Genomic DNA, 20,146 nt, shown 5'->3' with positions numbered 1-20,146 from the left:
TCCCGGGCAGCACGGCTTCCCCCCAAGGGACCCTGTGACCCTCTGAGCCGCGGCGCAATGGGCTCTCCATCCTGCTAGACAGGGAGGCAGAGGTGGTTTCCGGGGTCTCCTGAGCGGCCACCCGGCGGAGTCAGGCCCTGCTACGCACTTACCGAGGGAATGTGATCTAACGAATCCGAGAGCCTGAGGAAGGTTTCTGGGTAAGTCAGCGGGACGGTCCCAACGATAGGACTGTGAAGTCTGCGGTCCCACCGCGACCTGTAAAAAGGGGGCCCCCTAACCCCTCCTGTTTCAAAGCTTACTCGTGCTTCACCACACCCAGAGACAGACGCCCCAGGACTCGAAGGTGGGGAAGTGAGTCCTACGCACGAGGCGGGGCTGTCTTTCCCTGGGGGGACTCTGGAAACTTCCTGCGGACCGTCGTTACCGCAACTCAAGGACACTGGGGTCAGACACGAGATGCCGCTCACTGTGACAGGCTGTGTGGTCCCAACCCGAGACAGGGAGGGGACCTCGTGTGGCTGCTGAGGCCCCTTTCAGGTGGCAAAGCCATGCTCCCCTGTTCCGATGACCCACACAGTAGGCCAGACCTGTGCGATCTCAGAGCAGAGCCTAGAGTGGGGACTCCAGGCAGCGCCGCTGGAGGGGACCTGCCCTCCCATCCTTCATGGGGACAGCAGAGTGGCTCGAGCACGGAGGACACCAGCCCTGAGGCTGCTGAGCTGGCCGGGGTCCGCTGGGGACACGGGAGTTAACTCAGTGGAAAAGAGCGGAAAGGACAGATTCAAATGGAACCTATAACCAAAAGAAATATCGAATGTATTTTTCCCCAATGCTTAGCTCATTTGTTAAAAGAGTATTTTCCAAGCCGTTATTGTTTTAAGGGGGAAAATCTGGTGCCGTGTGGTCACTTCGGAGGGCACTGGGTGCGAACCAGGCAGCAGAGACTGGCTTTTGGCGTCAGTGGGGGTCCTTCCTAACCGGCAGGGCAGGTGGCCTCTGGCGGTGACTGGCACACACAGGCCTCAGACCAGAGCACACCCCTTGGGGTCTGCGGACAACCAGGGCCAAGGAGCGACTCCCTCGCCGGCCCGGAGCGGGGAGTGGAGTGGCGGGGGCCACTCCCACCGGTTTCTCCGCCGAAATGAGCTGTCCCCAGGCAGGTCCCATAGGGTGAAAACTGGCCCTCGGAGCTCTCTGGTATCCTGGCATCAGGGCTCTGCAGTGAGGTCCGGGAGTCCTCGGCTAGCATGTGCAAACGTCAGTTGTACAAAGTCTTCACAGCTTTCTCCAGGTTGGTGTAGAACCCGGCCATGCTGCGGGGGAAGAAGGAGTCCACCACGCTCTGCGGGAGGTAGCCGCTGAGGTCGGTCTGGAAGAACGTGACCAGGTGGGTCTTTTTGGGCTCCCTAGGGAAACAGGGGCAGAGCCGCGTCACGCGTCAGGAGCGGGGCATGGGGGCTGTGCCCCAAGGCCACGGAGGAGCACCCACCCTGACAGATAAGGCCGGGACACTGAGATTCGTCATCGGGAACCCCACCCAACACGGCACCTGCCCATCACGGAGCCCGAGGGCCTGCACCTTCCAAACCTCTGCCTCCTCCCAGTCGCACAGATAGGGCAACAGAGGCCTGGAGAGGGACACGGTGGGCAGGTGAGCAGCACAACCCAGCACGGGCTGCTCTGGGCTGTGGCTTTTCTATTCACTGAAGGGAGACAAGCCCTGCATGGGACATGGGGTGGGGACAGCCCCCTATCAGCTGCTCCAGGCTGGCTGACAGAGGTCAAAGAGCACAGAAGGGAGGACCTGGCCCTCTGGCCCTGCACTGCCAGCCTCTGACGCCTCTGACCGGGGAGAGGTCCTCCGACCTCCATGAGCTCCTTCTCTCATCTGCTAAATGGGACCATGACATTTGCCCAGCCTGCCTTATGGGACTGGAGGGGAGCCCCACACTGGAAACAGTAAGAACAAGGCCTCCCCTGGTGCTGGGGCCTTCCCTTGGTGCTTAGGCGCACCGCGTCATGACGTGTCCAGAACAGGGCTCCCTACGGGCTGGTTTATTACTGCAAACTGTAATTAACGCACCCATTGCCCAGAAGGTCCACAGTTAATCTACGCGTAGGTCTGGGCACGTTATTCAACCCCGATGATCCTTACCCTGGCACAGGCTCACAGAAGCAGCCACAAGGGTGGTTAAACCCTCTCACGTAACCCAGCTTCGGGGGACACAACGGGTGCTCCACGTTGATAGCTGGAAGATAGCCAAACGGGGATTGAGCTACGACCTCAGCTCTTGTGCATGCAGACCACACCACCTGGAGCCTGAGGAGTCAGCACGGGTGCCCTGGGACCTGTCCCCAAGCCCCCTGCCATCCTTACACTCACACGCGAGTGCACACACACACACACACACACACACACAAACCACCACACGTGCACACACCCATGTTCACGGCTTCCCAAACCTGCTGGCATCTCAGAGACAAGAACATTCTACAGGGTAAGGCCAGGGGGCAGGAGGGAGGCACCCATCTCCATCTGTCCCCACATAGAGGATCTGGACAAATGGCGAGGGCTGTGGCTTTCAGGAGGCAGTGGGACATGTGCAGGGGCAGGAGGGAGGGGACAGGGCCACAACCCCATGCAGCGACAGCGTAGACCATGAGCCTCAGTGGGAAAGACGAGGGATGCTGGCCATGTCTGTGACGTCAACATACAATGACTGGCCTGGGCGCTCCCTTGCCATGGCCCCCCACGACATGCGATCCCCCTGCACCTGCAGAGGCCAGGTGCACGTGGAACAGGGGACCCAGGGTGATCCCCCACTAGCTGCCGTGGCCAGGTGCATGAGGAACAGGGGACCCAGGCTGTGAGTCCCCGGTGGCAGGCTGGCTGTCACTCACCATTGGAACTGAGGGTCCCGTCCTCATACGTCTTCACGAGCACCAAGTCCACAAAGTCTCTGGGGGAGATGAGCTTCATGGCAGCCGAGGGGCTGGTGGTTCTGCTCACGCACAGCGTCTGTCAAAGCACAGAGGGTTGCGTTTACTGCCGCAGGCCTCCCTGCCCTGCCCTACACCCGGTGTCTGGGAAGCGGGGAGTATGGGGAGTCTGGCCTTCAGAGCAAGGGCCTCCTTCAGTGCTATGCCTGGGCAGCCTTCTGGTCCCCCCAGGCCGGCCCTGGAGGGAGCCCCCCCTTGATCCGCACCCCAATCTCAGAGTACGCCACCAGGCCACCCTCCCACTTTGAAGGCAAGGTCACCCCAAACCCAACCAGGCTTTATCCCATCCTTCCCCTCCTCCAGCAGGGCCACCGCTCTCTCCGGGTCACAGTGGAGAAAGAGCAGGTCAGCTGTAGGATGGGATGGACCTCTCCGGAGCATGGCACAGGCAAGAAGGGACTGCCTTTAAGGGACTGGGTTTTAAGACTGGGGCATGGAGTGTCTTGGCAGAGACACCTGTGCCCTGAGGGTCTGAGTCTTCAGGAGGGCACTGGGAATCCATTTCCAGACGACGCGGCCTCCCTGTGTTCCTCCTAAAAACACCAGCCTTGGAACAGGGTCACCTCCACACAGGCTCTCCCTTTCCACTGGGGACAAATGCACAGCACACCCTGCCCATCCAGAATCCTGCTAGCAGGCACGGTCCTGGCGGCCACGTCCCCCAGGGCACCAAAGGGACAGGTCAGGACGCTGGTTGCACCAGTTGAGCACGGCCACAGTTAGGATCCCATGTCCACCCTCTTACTCTTTTTAAAGGCCAAAGCTTGCTGTTAGAAACAAGGCAGTTTTGACACTTCTGAATTCTCCTATTTTGCAGCAGGAATGGCAGAAGTGATATCTATCTATCCATATTTTTATTAGTAACCGCTGGCTTCTCGTCCTGATTCCTGCTGCAGGATCCATCCCTCCTGAAGGAGCATGGACAGTGTTGGTAAGAAACACCCAAGGCGGCAACGTGGGATAAATCCCAAAAGTCGCGCACGGATCTGTGTCTCATCCTTCCTGCTGTCCGCCTGCCATCTCTCTCGCCGACGCAGAATTCCAGTATTTGGGAGTGCTCAAAATCAGGCTGATAAACACCAGTCTGCAAGGGAGGGTTCCTTCTCTGCACTGTCGTCGTCATGGCAAGGAGGAACCACAGGTCGGCTGTGCCTCCCCTTCTCGGAAACCTGAGCTCACCGGCAGCCTGGTTCTTCCTCTTTTCACAGTCCCCGTCCACTGAAGGCTCCATCTTTCCGTCTTCCTCCATCTTTTTTTTCTTCGAATATTTCATCTCTAAGTCATCTCTGCATCCAACAATGGGGGCTCGAACTCAGGGAGCCCCGATATCCAGTCACCTGCTCCACCAACTGGAACCAGCCAGGCGCCCCTCTCTTCCTAGCAGGAAGTCCTATCTTTCCAGGGGCCTGTGAATTCGCGTGAGAAAAGGCCTCCCGGTCCTCTCTTCAATAGATGTAAAATGTATTACTTTTTACATATACTAGTGCTTCATCCACATCTGTAATACAATCGTCCTGTCTTAATAACTTACAATCGTATCTCAGTCCAGATTCTTTCTAACACGCAGTCCCAGGAGATGCATTATGTACATATAATTAATAGTCATATTATTGAAGGATGATGTCTTTGAAGCATAAATATATTAGGGTGACATTCCGTAGCCCGCAAGCAATGGAGAAACGATTTCAAGAAAAAAAATAAAATAAAATTTTTGTTTCAGGAAAAAGTGTTCATGTGTGATGAGGAGAACAAAGGCAAAAGAAAGTAGATAAAATTAAATTTCCTTACAGCTTGAAGATGAATGACAAATACTTGAGTCGGGAAAGATACCCCTGCAAGAACTCAGGACTGCCTTGCTAGAGGCAAAAAGCAACCTTAGCTTGACCACAGCTAGGCCTCCAGGATCCTGGAAGTCTTCTTTAGCATATGAAAACCCTTCTGGAAACTTCCTTTACCTCTACCCACCCCAAGTTAAAACTGTATAATCAGTGGTTCCTCTCATTCCCAGAGCAGATATCTCTGCCCACGGGCCCGTCCCTGTGCTTTAATAAAAGGGCCTTTCTGCGCCTAACATGTCTCAAGAATTCTTTCTACACCATTCACTCCTGGCCTATATAGCATCAACATACTTTTAAAATAAACGATAGTAAATAAAACTCATGTCATGCAGATGCATCGGAAAGAATGACGTCCTTGTTTTGCCTAAAACTGTCTGATTTATCCCCTGTAAAAATGCCACGCTTCTAGGGCGGCCTGGGTGGCTCAGTGGGTTAAGCACCTGCCTTCAATTCAGGTCGTGTTCTCAGGGTCCTGGGATCCAGCCCCACACTAAGCTCCCTGCTCGGTGGGAAGCCTGCTTCTCTCTCTCCCTCTCCCCCTGCTTGTGCCATTGTCCCTCTCTCATTCGTCTGTCAAATAAATAAATAAAATCTTTAAAAAATATGCTCTGCTTTGCAATTTATGATGAAAATTTTAGACGTTAACGAAATGTTCGGCATCAAGTGGACATATGGGGATGATGTGGAATTTCTCGGAACTCTGCTGGAGGCATACGCGCAAAACATTTGAAAATTTGCAGGACAGGATTGACAGGGTCAGGCAGGGAAGGGGGAGGGGGCAGGGCGTGGGGGCTGCTTTGGGCCCACACTGGCTCAGCCATGCGCCAAAGACCGAGGGTCCGTGCGGGCCCCAGGCAGGGAAGCAGGCATGCCTTTCCAGGAAGAACCAGGGTGCTCAGAGAGAGACCCTGTGGCACTGATGAGGGAGCAGAAGGCTAGCAGAGGACAAAGCCTGAGCTGACCACCCGCAACCTCCCCCACGCCCCTCCTGGGTGGGTGCGTGCGACATTCCTCCAAGAAACTTGCCACTATTTGTAAGAGGCTAAAACAACCTTAGCTTGGTCAGAGCCAAGCCTCCAGGATCCCAGCCTATGAAAGCCCTTTTGGATGCCTCCCTTTTTCCTTACCTCCCCCAACTTCCAAGTCTAAACAGCCCACAGAAATGCAGCCCCTGTGACCTTCAAGAAAACTCCATAACTGGTCATTCTGTCACATCTGGGTTCTGTTGTAAAGGCCACTAGCCCCTGGTTTCCCAACTCGAGGCATAGGTGTCTATTCATTTACCGGCTTCCTAATTTTTTTTACTCTCTCTGGTGGCTCCTACGTCGCTGTTTACAATATTTTTATCCAAATGTACTCACTTTCATAAACTTGGATAAATTTATTTTAAAAGGAAGCTACTTATCTGTAAAATATACACACAAAGGATTGTTGCTTCTAATTCTGATTCTGAGGCTGAGATCACCGGGTGTTGTTATAAAGATTAGCAAGTGTTAAATGGGTGTCACAGGGACTGAAATGAAACTTTCCCCTTCAAGCTCTGAGAGGAATTAGAAAAGAACTGAATCCCGGTGACATCACCATGCATGATTCAAGGTCAGTGTTTGCCTAACAACCTTGTATCTCAGGGGTGTGTGCCCCACCCTTCAGGAAACACCCATATAAACTCTAGACCATGAACTCAAATGTGAATTCTGGGCCAGGCCAAGAGCACCTGGGTCGTCCAGATGGACCAGCACAGAACTGTGGCGTGAGGTTGCAAACACCATCTGTGTAAACAGGCAAGAGGGCATCATGTCTACACACCTCAGAACTATCGGACTGGCAACTTTCCCCCAGGGCAACTTTATTATTAGTTCTGGCTACGACTCCCCACCCCCCTTCCTAACTTCTGTAATCAAACGAGTTGGGTTCTTCACGCTGTAAGTTCCTAACGCTTACTGTTCTTCAGACAGAAGCATCTAGAATTACGCTAATACGATAGCCACTAGCTCCCCATGTCTGTTTAAATTTACCCCGAGAGTAATAAAAAGTAAATAAAATGAACAACTCGTTTCCTCCAACGAGACACCTTTCAAGTGCTCTGTGGCCCCATGGGGCCCGGGGGCTACTGTAGTGGACAGGGTTGACAGAACATTTCCATTATTCTAGAAAGTTCTTCCCGGGCAGCTCGAGCTTGGATGACATACACTCGCACCAGTGGAGAAACTGTAATCCAGGGAGGCTACCAGCAAGGCAGGTCCTGACTCTGACTGTGGCTCTGGACTCATTATCACAGCCCCATCGAGGGGCACCATTTCAAACCCGAGCTGACGAGTCCAGGCTTTAGTGACCTCAGAGCACGTTCAGGCCGCCAGCCTTGACCAGCGCTGCTGATCCTGCCATTTCTCTGACTGCTTAGGGCGTCTCCCCCCATCTGGTCACACGGTTTCCCACCTGCGCCCAGGCCAAGGTTGGGCCTGAGCATGGCAAGCAGCGGGCAGCCCGTGTCTGCTGCGGTACCGGGGCCATGCGGGGTGCTGCCCTTGCCAAAAGGTGTCCCCGACCCCCTAGGGTGACCATGCTTGGAAAGACTTACATCAGTGAGGCTTTCGATAATTTCAAAGCTGCTCACGTTCTCATCCCACTTGGCCCGAAGGGTCCCAGGAAGCGGCTTGATGCAGTCCCACACCTTCTCCGGGGGCGCGTTCACGATGCCTTCTCCCCGGTACCTGGAGCACGAGAAGGAAAGTGAGCCGGGGGAATCCACCCAAGCTTCCGATCCCGGGATCAGAGGCCAGGACTAGACGTCACACCTGTCCCTGCTCTTTGAAGAGAGCCTTGCAGTCGGGGGCTGCGAGTGAACCAGCCTCCCCCCCCCTCACACCTGCCAAAGCGGACCGTAAGCGTTCACGAGATACAGCTTGCTGGAAAGGATTCACATAACAACAGAGGCTTTTCTGGACGATAACCGGCAAGTGGATTCCAGGGTGCTAGGGCAGATCGGCATGATTTTAGGAAGCAAACCCACAGAGACATCAAGAAGGGAGTGGCCCCTCTCACAAACTTGGGCGAGGCAGGCACTTACAGGTTCCCTGAAAACTCCACAGATGGCCTCCAGGAAACTGACACTCCATTCTGTCAAAAGGCACAGAATCGTAGAATTTAGAGCTAGAAAGGCTCTGGGAGGTCACCTGACCCAGTCCCCTGCGCTACAGAAGAGGAGTCTGCAGCCTCAAGAGATGGGCTGCTCCACGCTGACCAACTCCTGTGTGGCAGGGCAGGGGTTGGTCTTGGACCGAGCTTTCCCCCCGCAGAACGTGGTGGAGCAGGAGTCCTGAACTGGCTGATTCCAAGAGCTTGGGGTGATTTTCAAACCTCCTAAAAGCCACCATGCCATTTGTCTCCTCAAGCAATTTCCATCTATTTGTTAAAAATCAGAAGCCTCGCATAAGCAAAACTATGCCCATGCCACCCTCCTGGGGACGGGGAGAGGCTCCGGCCAAGAAGAGGGCAGGCTCTGGAGCCTAACCACCGTCTGCTGGCCAAGTGACCTTGGGCAAGTCACTCACTGAAAGGGACAGATCCGCATCTCCCGGGGTCATGGTGCAAACAGGCCCAGGGTTTTTTAAGGAATCAACCCTCAGTGGAATCTACCCCCACCCTATCCAGCTCCAGGGTACTGGAGAGCAGAAAGGGGCAGGAAGAGGAGGAGCCTGGGGTCTTCGGAGACCCCAGCCCCCGGGAGCACGCCACCCCTTCCTGCCCAGCTCCGCACTCACGGCTTCCCGGCAAATCTTCCATCCTGACTCGTCCCGCCGGTACTGGAGCACCTTCTCCGCCACCGCCTCGCTCATCTGCGCGGCCAGCGTCGGGTCCATCGCGCCAAGCGGTCCCCCCGATTACGGGATCCCGGCCGGGCAGTGCCGTGGCCTAGGTTGGCTCTGGGTCTGGGTCCGGGAGGCCGTGACGCCCCGCCCCGGGGGCGGAGCCACAGCTCCGGCCCCGCCCCGCGCCTCGGATTGGCCCCGGCGGGCAGGCGGACCCCGCCCCGCCCCGAGATTGGCAGGACGGGAGGCAGCCGGGCCGGGCAGGGCGGTCCTGGGCGGGCGGTGCAGACCTGCGGGGTCCGCCTCCGGCCTGGGAGGGGCCCCGCGCGGCGGAGGAGGGGCGGGGTGGGCGTCCGGGTGGCAGAGGCGGCCGGGAGCAGGGACTTCCGCTCCGATCGCCCAGAGGCCTGTCGCAGGGCCAGGAATGACCTGGGGGGCGCAGGAGGGGCGCGGGGAGTCGGGGAGGCGGTGGGGCCTGCAGCGCGGGCGGCGGCGGCGGCGGGCAGCGGAGAGCTCCTCGGGCAGTGCCCACCGGGTGGGATCCGGAGGTCTGTGCCAGTGACCTGGGGGCTGCGGCAGCGGGCAGCTCGGTGGCCCGTCCTGCGGCCTGAGCCCCTGGTGGCCCGGCGGAGTGGACACCTGGCGCGTCCAGTACTGGGCACATTTGTTGTTGTTTTAATTTTTACTCACATTCTGGTTAGTTAACTTCCCAGTGCAAGACTGGTTTCAGGAGTAGAAATTGCGGCTCATCGCTACACAGGACATCAGTGCTCATCACAAGTGCCTTCCTTAATGCCCGTCCCCCATCTAGCCCCGCCCCTGCCCACCTCCCTCCATCAACCCTCGATTTGTTCTCTTTAGTTTGTGGCCAGTAGGGCCTGAAAGACCTCAGTGGGGGTGTCCGGGAGGCTGAGATGCCCAGACAACTGGGGGAGAGCTGGGCTCCGGCTAAGAAGTACAGGCTTCTCTGGGAGCAGATGTCCCCAGTCTTGGGGAGCTTGTGGGGTCCCATCCCCTGCGCGTGAATGGCTAGGGCAGTCTCGGTTTCCTCCTCTTCTATAACCAACTAAATAAATTTGAAAAGGTCCTCACTGAGGTCTATTTCTGTTTGTTTGCTTATCATTTCATTTAAATGTTTGAAAAATGGCGTAAACAAAAGGACTGCTTGGGAAAAAAAAAGGACTGCTTGGAAACCCTTTTTGGAGGATGTGATGAGCTGCTGGGTTGTAAAGAAGCCGGGCGTGGGGAATTAGGGGGTCCCAGACTCTGGACCCAGCTTCCCCCAGTAGTGGCTGTGTGGTTTTGGGCAAGTCACTTAACCCAGAGCCTCAGTTTCCTCCAAGGGTAAATGGGACAATAATACGTGTCTCTGTGTGCCATTGTAATGGGCAAGCGAAGAGACATGTGGGTGTTCCTAGGAGCCATAAAAACAAAGGACCAATAACATAACCACATTAAAAAATAATTAGCATGGGACACCTGGGTGGCTCAGTCGGTGAAGTGTTTGCCTTTGGCTCAGGGTCCTGGGATTGAGCCCTGCATCAGGCTCCCGGTTCCGTGGGCAGCCTGCTTCTCCCTCTGTCTAGCACTCACCCCACGCTTGTGCCCTCTCTGACAAATAAATAAATAAAATCTTTAAAAAAAACTTAAGCATATCAAAAATGCCACAAAACGTTAGGCAATAGTTTAAAGGCAAAATTGGGCCATACTTTGACTGAAAGTGTTGTTTTTTTTTTTTTTTCTGTGTATAAAGTGCTATTATAAATTATTAGGACATTTTCAAAAAACCTAACAGACAAAACAAATGCATCAGAAATGAACAGATACTAGGCAGAAAACTAAATTAACGTGGCTAATGGAGACATGAAAAGATGCAGAACCCCTTCATAGCTAGGGAATTTGTAATTAAAACAAGGGAGCACATTCACAGCTATCTGATGCGTAGATAGCAAGAGATTTGTTAATTCTCTGTGTTGGCAAGTGTATAGAGAAACAAATTTTTTTATACACTGCGAACAGGAGTGTAAGTCTATGTAACCCTATGGGAGGAAAACAACCTATCTTAAAATCTCCATTTACTTGTGTTTTGACCCAAAGCCTCCTGCGCCAAGATGCATAGGACAGATCTTGCAACAGGGAAGGATTTATTTCTCAATAGAGTAAAGAAAGTAACAGGATATTCACTTGGTAGAATACTATGTAGCCATCGTGACACAGATGAAAGGAACGTGGAGCTGGAACAGGAAATGTTCTCTAGAGCTCATCTAGAAGCAGAACTTGATACGAATAGACTGTTCTAACCAAGAACAATTTATTCTCCACAAAGGAAATAAATGGTATTTAAAACAACTTTAACAATAGCTCAATATTATTTAAATTCTTATCCCCCTCCTTAAAATGTTTAATATGTGTACTGACAGGGAACAATATCATATACATATATATGATACATATATATGATATTGATAATATATATATATATTTGCACATTTGGGGAAAATATATATATATATATTTTATATATTAGGACATTTTCAAACAACCTAACAGACAAAACAAATGCATCAGAAATGAACAGATACTAGGCAGAAAACTAAATTAACGTGGCTAATGGAGACATGAAAAGATGCAGAACCCCTTCATAGCTAGGGAATATATATAATAAATATATATTATATATATATATTTTTTTTCCCCAAATGTGCAAATTGAAGGCCAGGAGTGTTGTAGGTGAGTCGGTGCTCAGCTGAGATGGCCTGGGTCCAGATTCCAGCATCACCACTTACTAGCTGTGACCCTGGTAAGTCACTGGCCCATGCAGACCTTAGCATCCTCCTTTGGAGAATGAGAAAAATAATAGTACTAACTCATAAGGTTGATGTATGGGTCAAAGGTTTCAATGGATGAGTAACAATTAGAATGGTGCTTGGCATACAATGCATGTTTACGTGTAAGATATCCATAAATATCTTGAGTGAGCGAGAAGTATCTAGAGATGTCTGTGCATGTTTATACATCTAGGTGACTGAAAGACTGACTTCTAGAAAGGTATAGAATAAACTGTGAGCAGTAGGGAGTAATGCCAAAGGAGATTACTTATTTATTTTATATCATCATATACTGTTTAATTATTTTAATTACTGACATGAAAGAGTTTTTAAATTTAAAAAAAAAAGCCTCATTGAAAAATTCAGTGTAGACTATTTCTGTAAAGCTATGGCTGGACACCCGGTCAGGCTGGGGCCTCGCAGAATTTTGTTTGGAGATAAAATGCTCTGAAAATAAAGCTGGAGGAAATTAAGACTTGCTATAGAAAGTGACTTCCATCAGACATCCGACACTTGAGAGATTTCCATTTTTATCAAATGGAGCATTGGTTTTGAATTTTTTTTTTAAATCCCTGTAAGAGCTTTTAATGTTTGCTCTCAGAAAGTGGGAAGCCCTGCGTGGGATGAGATATTTGCAGGAGCAAAGTGCAGATGCCCGAGGTCTGTGACAAATGGCAGCAGGGGATGGGCGAGGTCAGGGCATCTCCCCTGGGAAACCTCTGGTCTCTTGCCTGTGGAGGCTGGGCAGGGGGCAGGAGCAGGGGGCAGGAGGTCCGCCCACACGGCCAGGCGCTCAGTGGGACCTGGGGCTGCAGTTCAGAGCTGATGGGAAGGAGGGTGCAGGGGAGGGGTCTGTCGTGTCTGCCGATCAGAGCCCTTTCTTCGAGGGCCTCGGGCCTCGGAGTAACCCACCTGTAGTCCAGACCTCACCAAAGTCCCAGATGAATTTTAAATAGGTGTATACGGCATAGGGGGGGCCCAGCAGTGTCCACCCCAAACACACCCCAGGCCACGGACGTGGGGGGGGGAGCCACGTGCACAAGTGCTCCGGCCCTAAAAGCTCCTGCATGGAATACGTGCTTTTCACGTGGACCGTGATGTTCATTCTGTAATACATTAGCTCAGGCAGGTGCTGTCCACACGGGCGAATCGCCTTCCGGAAGCGCGTGTCTGTTTATTCTTAGCAGCAGCTGACGGCTACTGAGCTGTGCTACTCGCCGGCCAGCATCCTGGGCTCTGCACCCGTGCTGGACCTTCGAAGCCTCATGACACCCCAGCAGTGGGAGGTGCGGCCACAGTCCCATCTTACAGGTTAAGAAACTGAAAATCACACAGCTAGTGAGGAGAAGAGCTGTGGCCCACACCCAGTTCCTTTTTCTGAAGGTCACGGGTTTGCTTACACGCTTTACTGCGTCTTCCTCCCCGTAAGGACATAGAGTTTAGCATGAAATGGTCAGAGAGTAAAATCAGAAATCGGAGCAATCTACAGACCCTAAAAGAGGGAACACACACACACACACACACACACACACACACACACACACACGAGAGGCACATACACCAAGTAGCGGGAAAGCAGGAATTCTACCTTGGACTGTAGATTGAGTCTTTTAAAGATGCACAGAAAACTTTTCTGTAAAAGTTCTGACCTTCACAAATTTGGAAACATAAGCAGTGACCAAGGGAGTGTCCTGAGATTAGTAAGACGTTTCAGAATATTTCTATCGGTGGCTCAGTGGGTTAAAGCCTCTGCCTTAGGCTCAGGTCATGATCTCAAGGTCCTGGGATCAAGCCCCGCATCGGGCTCTCTGCTCAGCAGGGAGCCTGCTTCCCCCTCTCGCTCTCTGCCTACTTTTGATCTCTGTCTGCCAAATAAATAAATAAATAAAATCTTTAAAAAAAAAGAGAGAGAGAATTTCACACGTCATATGTAATGGATATCGTTATGACAATTTCTGAGACCCCAGAGGAGTTCGTTACATAGGCTTTCATAGGACAGATTTTGAAAAATAGCATGAGTCATGTACTCTGTGATGGCTTGACCAAAGCACAGATGTGAATCACTGCCCCCCAGCGCCCATCACCGAAAGCCAAAGGACCACCACTGAAAGCCAAAGGAATGTTGTCCGGCATCAGTGAGAAGGTGTTCGACTGCACAGACGAGAAGCCTCCCGCAGCACACAGCTGACAGGAGGGCCAGAGCTGGTGGCCTCCAGGGACAGAAAACCGAGCAAAGGCGGGCAGGCCGTCGGTTCACAGAAGAGAAAATGCAGGTGGCCGGTGCATACAGGGGAGGATGCTAAAAATCAGGGGAATGCAAATTAATTAAAATAACTTTTTTTTTCAGCCACTGGCAGAATTTACCTAGTGCGGTGATATCATGTTTGAGTGGGGCTCTAAGCAAAATGGCCCTTGTCATCTGCCGATAGAGGTTGCATGGGGGTCTGGGTGCCTAGAGACTCACGGAGGAGCAGGTTGTGATGCTGAACACGGCTGGCCTGTGCCCTGGGGATCCCCCTTCCGGCAGGACCAGCATCTGCTCCCGGGTCAGCACCAGCATGTGCACGGTTGAAACCTTATAGAAGATGCTGAGTGCAACGTGTTGCACTCAAGTGGGAATGATTTCAATGTCCGCCAGCAGGAGATGGAGAGATACTGAGTTTATTCATATGGCAAAATACCACGCAGCGGTTCTAAGTGAGCTTGATCAATACATTTTATCAACAGACCTCAAATACACAAAGAGGTACAATGATACACGCACAAGGATAATATTTATGGAGTAACACCTGCTTCCACATTATTTATGGATATTTATTTACACATATTCATACAGGCACGCAGCTTATATAAGTCTAAACAATTTAATGGACATACACGGAATTCTTGGCAGTAGGAGGGGCATGGATCTGTGTGTGGGGATTTTAGTGCACTTTGATGATATCTGTAATATTTTCTTATTAATAATAATAAAGGGACCAAGTGGAGAGGACGTGAAATCGCAGCAGCTGCTGACACTGTAGGAAGGGGGGTGCTTGTCACACCTGGCTTGGTACTATTCTGCGTCTTTTAAATTTCTCTAAGACGGAGCCCAATGCTGAGTGCGGGCACGCAGGTGAGCTACGTTGTGCAGGGAAAGGTGCTACCCACACCTGCGGCCGTGGGTGTGTGTTGGCAATGCCCGTGTGTCCTCCGTTATGACGCAGAGCTGGCCGGTTCTCTCGTCCGGGCGGAGCGCCTTCCCAGCCTCACAGACACAGCTGCTCCGGCAGGTCCCCAGCGGGAGCGCCAGCCTCTCCAACGTGTGTCTTGGTGTCCCTGGAAGCCCCGAGCCTCAGCCCCAGACCAAGCGCTTGGCAGAGGGGCCGCACGTCCCGCTGCAGTGGGTGCCCCTCTCACAAGCACGTGTTCCCGTGGCCTCGCAGAACATTTGTTCCGGAGTGGACGGACAGCGACTCCCCAACGTCTGTTAAAAATAGGTGCATACCTTGTCACGAATTTGGGGGAAGAACGTTCGTGTGTGTCAGCTTTCAGAGTGGTGTTATTTGCACCCAACTTTCCTTTCTGGTCGGAACCGGCAGCAGATCTTGGACTGTAACCCTATCACGCCATCATCTGCGATTTGCTCATGTATGCACCCACCCGGCGACATTCCACAGGTGCCTGGTTAGGCAGGGCTCCCACGCGGCCCCCGGGATTCCTGCTCCCTGACGTACCTTCCCTGTGTACCCACCCGCTGAGCTGAGCGTGCTGGCCTGGCCAATGGGATGAGATTTCCCTCCCGTGATCAGTTCTCTTATGTGGTCCAGATGAACTGATTCGGGAAGATGTCATTAAGGTCTCTGGCTGGGTAACTTTGAAGTAATGAAAAGGGAGATTATCCTGGGTGGGCCTGACCTGATCAGGTGGGTCTATTAAAAGCGTGTCCAGGGTTTCCCCAAGAAAAGGAGAGTCAGAGCTGAGAGGGCCTTCTCTTGCTGGCTTGAAGGGGAAGGTAGCCGTGCTGGGGACGGGCCACGGAGCCCGGAAGCACAGGGCCTCCACAGCCTCAGGCATATGGAATCTGCCAACAAGCCCTTGCACTGCTCCCAAGGGGACCCATCACCTCAAAGGGGATGCAGGGCGACAGCAGACCCCGAGCAGAGCATCAGCCGGGCTGGGTCCGCCCTCCACCCACACGAAGTGTGAGATGATAATGTGCGTTGCTCTAAGCCATTGCGCAGCGGTAGAAAGGGACAATACTCATTATGTGTCGCTTGCTGGGGGCGCAGAAAGGAACAAATGGCACTTTGTTCCGCAAGCACTCGGGCTGGTGGAGGAAAGAAAACAGGAAAGACACAATTTACAGCAGGAAGAGGGATCCTGGAGATGGGAATAAGGGGGTGCCCTTCGGTTGTCCGCAGCAGACCCTCCCACGCTCCTGCAGAACCCTGCCCAGCACCGGTGGGAGGGGCTCCAGCCATGACGGGTGAAGACTGCGCCAGGTGGGGCGGGACCCCTCCGCTCTTCCCCTGGGCTCGTCGGCTGGGTGGCATAAACCTGCCATTCTCTGCGGCTATGAATTCCTCTTCCACCTCCCACCCGGAGGAATTCTGTCATTGTCAGGGGAAAATGAGGGCAACAGATGAGGAGAGCTGACAGCTGAAGACAGAGGATCCTGAAGGTGTTCGACCCCCAGGTCCAGCCAAGCCTGAAACCGGCTTGAATCCCATCCTTCCCAGGTAAAGGAACTAGTAAGCCTCAGGGATCCAACTGTCCTGGCTCATGAATACGACGTGCACGCAGCCAGTATAATCAGCTCCCCAGTTTTAGTTACAGCTGTCATCCCAAAAACCGATTATTCATGGGAACTAACGAAGCCCTGTGAGACCCTGAAGGGTGGGGACGTCGGTCCCGGGTGCTTACTGGGGAGGACTGAGTCCCAGGCAGGACGGTCCAAATGGAGCACACCTGGGATGAAGGATGGGCACGGACATCTTGGAAGGGGCCCTGCCACCCGTTTTCATGAGGGGTCTGGCTTGCCTATGATTTGTGGTCACCCGGAATGGAGGAAGGAGATGGATGTTTTTGAAAGGACAGCCTCGTGTTCCAGAGGCACTGGTCACAAAGAACCCCCTGGACACAGCTCCCTGGCAGGCACTTGCTGGAGAAGGGGGAGCTGTGGTCCTGTCTCGGGGCTGTGTGTTTGCGTCTCCTTCCAGAAGGCCAGGGAGCACACGGTGTCAGACCACGCTGGCGGTCTGGCAGGGCTCCCGTGCTACGACGGGGACACCAGAAGACGCCCCTAGATGTTGGAACAAATCAAGTCATTCAGATCCACGATCAGCTCCTGCCTGGAGACGGCCTTCCTCTCGCCTGGCGGGCTCACGGACCTGGGGAATCTGGGCTGGCCGGGGGTGATCTGGAGGTGCCGGTCATTGCTGCTGCTCTGCTGGTCGCTGCTGGACGTCGCCGACATGGAATCGGATTCGGAGAGGGACGGCTCAACCTCAGGCTTGCCCCTGACCATTGGGGGGTGCTGTGTGGACTGGAGATTGCGGGAGCGCGGCTTCTTGTGCCCAGCCACGGGCCTGTCGAGTGGAGCCCCAAAGCCATCATCCAGGGACTTGAAGTGCGGCCTTCCCCGGCGCTCGGGAGCCGGGCTCTGACCTTCTGACCTGTCGCCGACATAAAAATGAGGAGCCCCTTGGAGGCCTCTTAGGGACAGGGGGTGGAGAGATCGTTGGACCAGCTCTCTCCTCAGGACACCCTCCTCTTCTTCGCTCAGCTGCGGAGAGGGCCTCTGCTGGTGGGCCCAGGACACACCCGGTCGCGGGGTCCTGGGGCACATCTCCACGATGTCCCCTGAGGCTTCCATCCTGAAACGTCTTTCTGGCCAGAAAGTGGGATGGGTTTTTTGGCGAGAGTCTCGTTCATTAACGATGTAGTATCTGGGGGCACAGGACCTGGGATCACGCGACACCGCGGCCGAGAGCCCCGCTCCACGAAGAGGGGGTTTGATCTGCTGGAAGTCTCTTCGGCAAAGCGGCCGTGAGTGGACATCTTCCGTGTGCTTCGCCCGCGCCCCCGGGGAGTAGGACCTGTTCTTGCGATGGTCACCTGCCCTCGCACTCTGACCACACAGACACCTGTAAGGCAGGGGGTGAGTCTCCCATGCCCTTGGTACCCTCTGAGCCCTGGGCCTCCTGCGTGCGGGAAGCGAGGGCAGCGGTGCTCTCCGCCTGTTCCCTGACCCATGTTCCTAAGTGTTAGCGCAGGTTCTGCAGGTGGCACGCAGGAGGGTTTGGGGACACGGCTACACAGATGTTTTTACTCCTGGAATTCTTAGATCCCTTCACGAAATGGTGTGCCCAGTGACCCTCCATGGAGGATGTGCTAATATAATTCGCGAGGGAGCCCCCTTTCATCCAGGAGCACGTAGCGGGACTGACGTGTGGAAAACCTGTTAGGAGTGTCGCCCCTCACCCCCTCGGCCAGGAGCCCAGCTGTCCAGCATCTCGGAGGCGACCGGCCTGGGGCCCACCCACCAGAATGGAATCCCTCCTTGTCAAGGCCCCGCAGATACGCAGAGATAACCCTCCTACAGCAAGCTTTCCAATCCTTTGTTAACCTAGCCACCGGCTTTAACAAAAAAGCCAGAACAGAACGCCAACCCTCCATCCACCTGTATCTTATCCGTGTGGCATTCTCTGTGTTACACTCAGATCCAGTTCTCCAGGCAGGTTAGGGGCCCTGCATCCTTCCAGAAGCCCCTCCTCCGTGAAGGAGATCTAGGGTTCCGCTGCTGTCTTAACAGGCAAGTAAGGCTGAGACAACACACCCCGTGTCCGATCACGGCAGGCTGATCCTGCCACTAACTTGGACAGCCTAGAACTAAAATATAAAAGCTCTTGGCAATAATATGGCCATTGTGAAGTTAAAAAATAAAAAACAAAACAATTACTAAATGCATCACACCCCCCCCTTGGGCTACAGAAATACACACCCTAGGTGGGCAGGAATGTTTGCAGCTGGCCCCGGGGCCTTCTGGCAGAATCGGAATTCAATGGCCCCACCCCCCTGAAACTGCAGAGGCCCTCAAATCCCTAAGGGCTCTTTATCCCGAGCTCTATGGCCCTGGGCCCTCCCCGACAGGTGTCCCGGCCAGGGAGGCGGGTTTCCTGCTTTGCTGCGGGTCAGCTCACCTGTTAGGGTCCTGCTCCGGCCTGGGCTTGAAGGTGCCAGGAAGAGGCGAGCTGGGGCTCCTGAGGCCTGGCTGGGGACTTGGGGGAGTGCCCGGGGTGACGGTCTCCATCCTGCCACTCTTGCTGCTGGAGGAGCCTGCGTTGACCACGGTGCCGTTGCTTTGGGGCGTCACCGAGTGAGCCGAGGACAGCTGGATGCTGAGGTCACTCTCCTTTGGAAGCCTCTTGATGCTTTCCCCTTGGGTTTGGATTCGGGCTGCAGGGAGAGGGTGGGATGGGAGAAGAGGGGGTGACAGGCTCAAGCTGACCGGGCGGCCAGCGTGGGCTGACTTCCAGCTGCTGGGTCTGCAAACAATCACGTGAACTTTGCAGAGACGCCCCTCCCACCGGCAACGAGCTTCCCGCCACTCAAATCATTTCTTCACGGTCGGTTGGAACAGAAAGGCAGCGTGGACTCGCGTGAACCCCGAGGCTTTACACATGCCCCATCGAATGCCCCCTAGAGAGAAAGTGGGTCGCTCCCCAGCTTTGGGACTCTGACGGTTGATCTGTCCCAGGTATATATGAAAGCCGATGGGACAATTGGGATTATTTTTGGAAGCGGTTCACAGAGCATTCTGAGAGGACATGTAGACCGAATTAAGGTAAGCACCATCGGACACTGGTCCTGCCATCCCGAGAGAGGTCCCGGAGATGGCTTGAAGACAACACAAGCTGAACTTGACTATGTCCTATGACTCTCAGTGGGGTTTGATGGTGTGAGCTCTAGTCCCTTTCTGTGCAGAGGCTGCCTTCCTGTGAGGGGGTGGGGCAAACCTAACCCTTGGTCTGTGTGGCTCCAACGCAGGCCTCCCCCCCCCGCCCCCCTTCCCATTAGCTCATAAAATGATGCAGTTGGTCATTTTAACGTTGCCGGCTGATCTTTCCAGCTCCATATATGATGTAGTCTCAAAGTGGCTCCCAGGGAGGGGCAGTTTCCCTCGAGCTATCCCTGCCCGCTTGCCTCCCTTCTGGCCACACGAGCCTGTTTTCCTTCTTTCTCCACGAGGCTCTTTCCTCTTCCCTCAAGGAGCCTGGGTGGGAGCAAGTTTCTGCAGGTGCTGCTGGGGAATCGGGGAGAGCAGGTGTGCCCACTGTGTGGGTGGCTGGGTGCGCCCATCAGGCATCGCCCTGCTGGAGGGGATCCGAGGGGCGTGCCCTCCGGAGGCTGGACCCTGGGGTGGAGACCTGGGGAAGGGTTCTTGCCAGGAAGAAACGAGCACTGAGAAGTAGACAAAAGTGAGCAAGGGTGTTCTTGGGGGTTTTCTCCGGAGTTTTGGGTTTCTTTTTCTCCCCTACCTCAAAACTTCCTTCTCTTTTCAGACATGTTTTGGTGTTATTCACAGGCCTGAATATGATGTAAAACTTGTCGATTTAAACCAATATTTATAACCGTAGATTTTATTTTATTGTGCCTGGTTAACTGTGACAACCACGGTTCACCA

The 20,146-nt window shown here is 53.8% G+C and overlaps 2 protein-coding genes across 3 annotated transcripts in view; both read right to left on the bottom strand.

The window, feature by feature from the left end:
- Window positions 1-1,225: 1,225 nt before the first annotated feature.
- Window positions 1,226-8,775, bottom strand: STARD5 (StAR related lipid transfer domain containing 5). 2 transcript variants are annotated; one of them, XM_032836868.1, is made up of 6 exons: window positions 8,603-8,775; window positions 7,909-7,958; window positions 7,420-7,552; window positions 2,905-3,022; window positions 2,159-2,252; window positions 1,226-1,409 (listed from the first exon to the last, which is right to left on the bottom strand). In XM_032836868.1, exons 1-6 carry the CDS (start codon window positions 8,699-8,701, stop codon window positions 1,262-1,264), a joined length of 642 nt encoding a protein of 213 aa, XP_032692759.1. In that variant the 5' UTR covers window positions 8,702-8,775; the 3' UTR covers window positions 1,226-1,261. The 2 variants fall into 2 exon arrangements, with proteins under 2 accessions (XP_032692759.1, XP_032692760.1); XM_032836869.1 differs by lacking the exon at window positions 2,159-2,252.
- A 7,987-nt stretch (window positions 8,776-16,762) lies between these two features.
- TMC3 (transmembrane channel like 3) overlaps window positions 16,763-20,146 on the bottom strand; it is a 34,500-nt gene continuing 31,116 nt past the window's right edge. Inside the window, exons 21-22 of the mRNA XM_032836820.1 lie at window positions 18,663-18,918; window positions 16,763-17,606 (exon numbers count right to left, since the gene is read on the bottom strand). Coding sequence (XP_032692711.1) covers window positions 16,763-17,606; window positions 18,663-18,918 — 1,100 coding nt within the window. The remainder of the gene's footprint in view (window positions 17,607-18,662; window positions 18,919-20,146) is intronic.

The sequence above is a fragment of the Lontra canadensis genome, unplaced genomic scaffold (assembly GCF_010015895.1).
Source record: "Lontra canadensis isolate GAN:19392208 unplaced genomic scaffold, GSC_riverotter_1.0 scaffold94, whole genome shotgun sequence".
Classification (NCBI taxonomy): domain Eukaryota; kingdom Metazoa; phylum Chordata; class Mammalia; order Carnivora; family Mustelidae; genus Lontra; species Lontra canadensis.
This window is presented reverse-complemented; position numbering and strand designations above follow the sequence as displayed.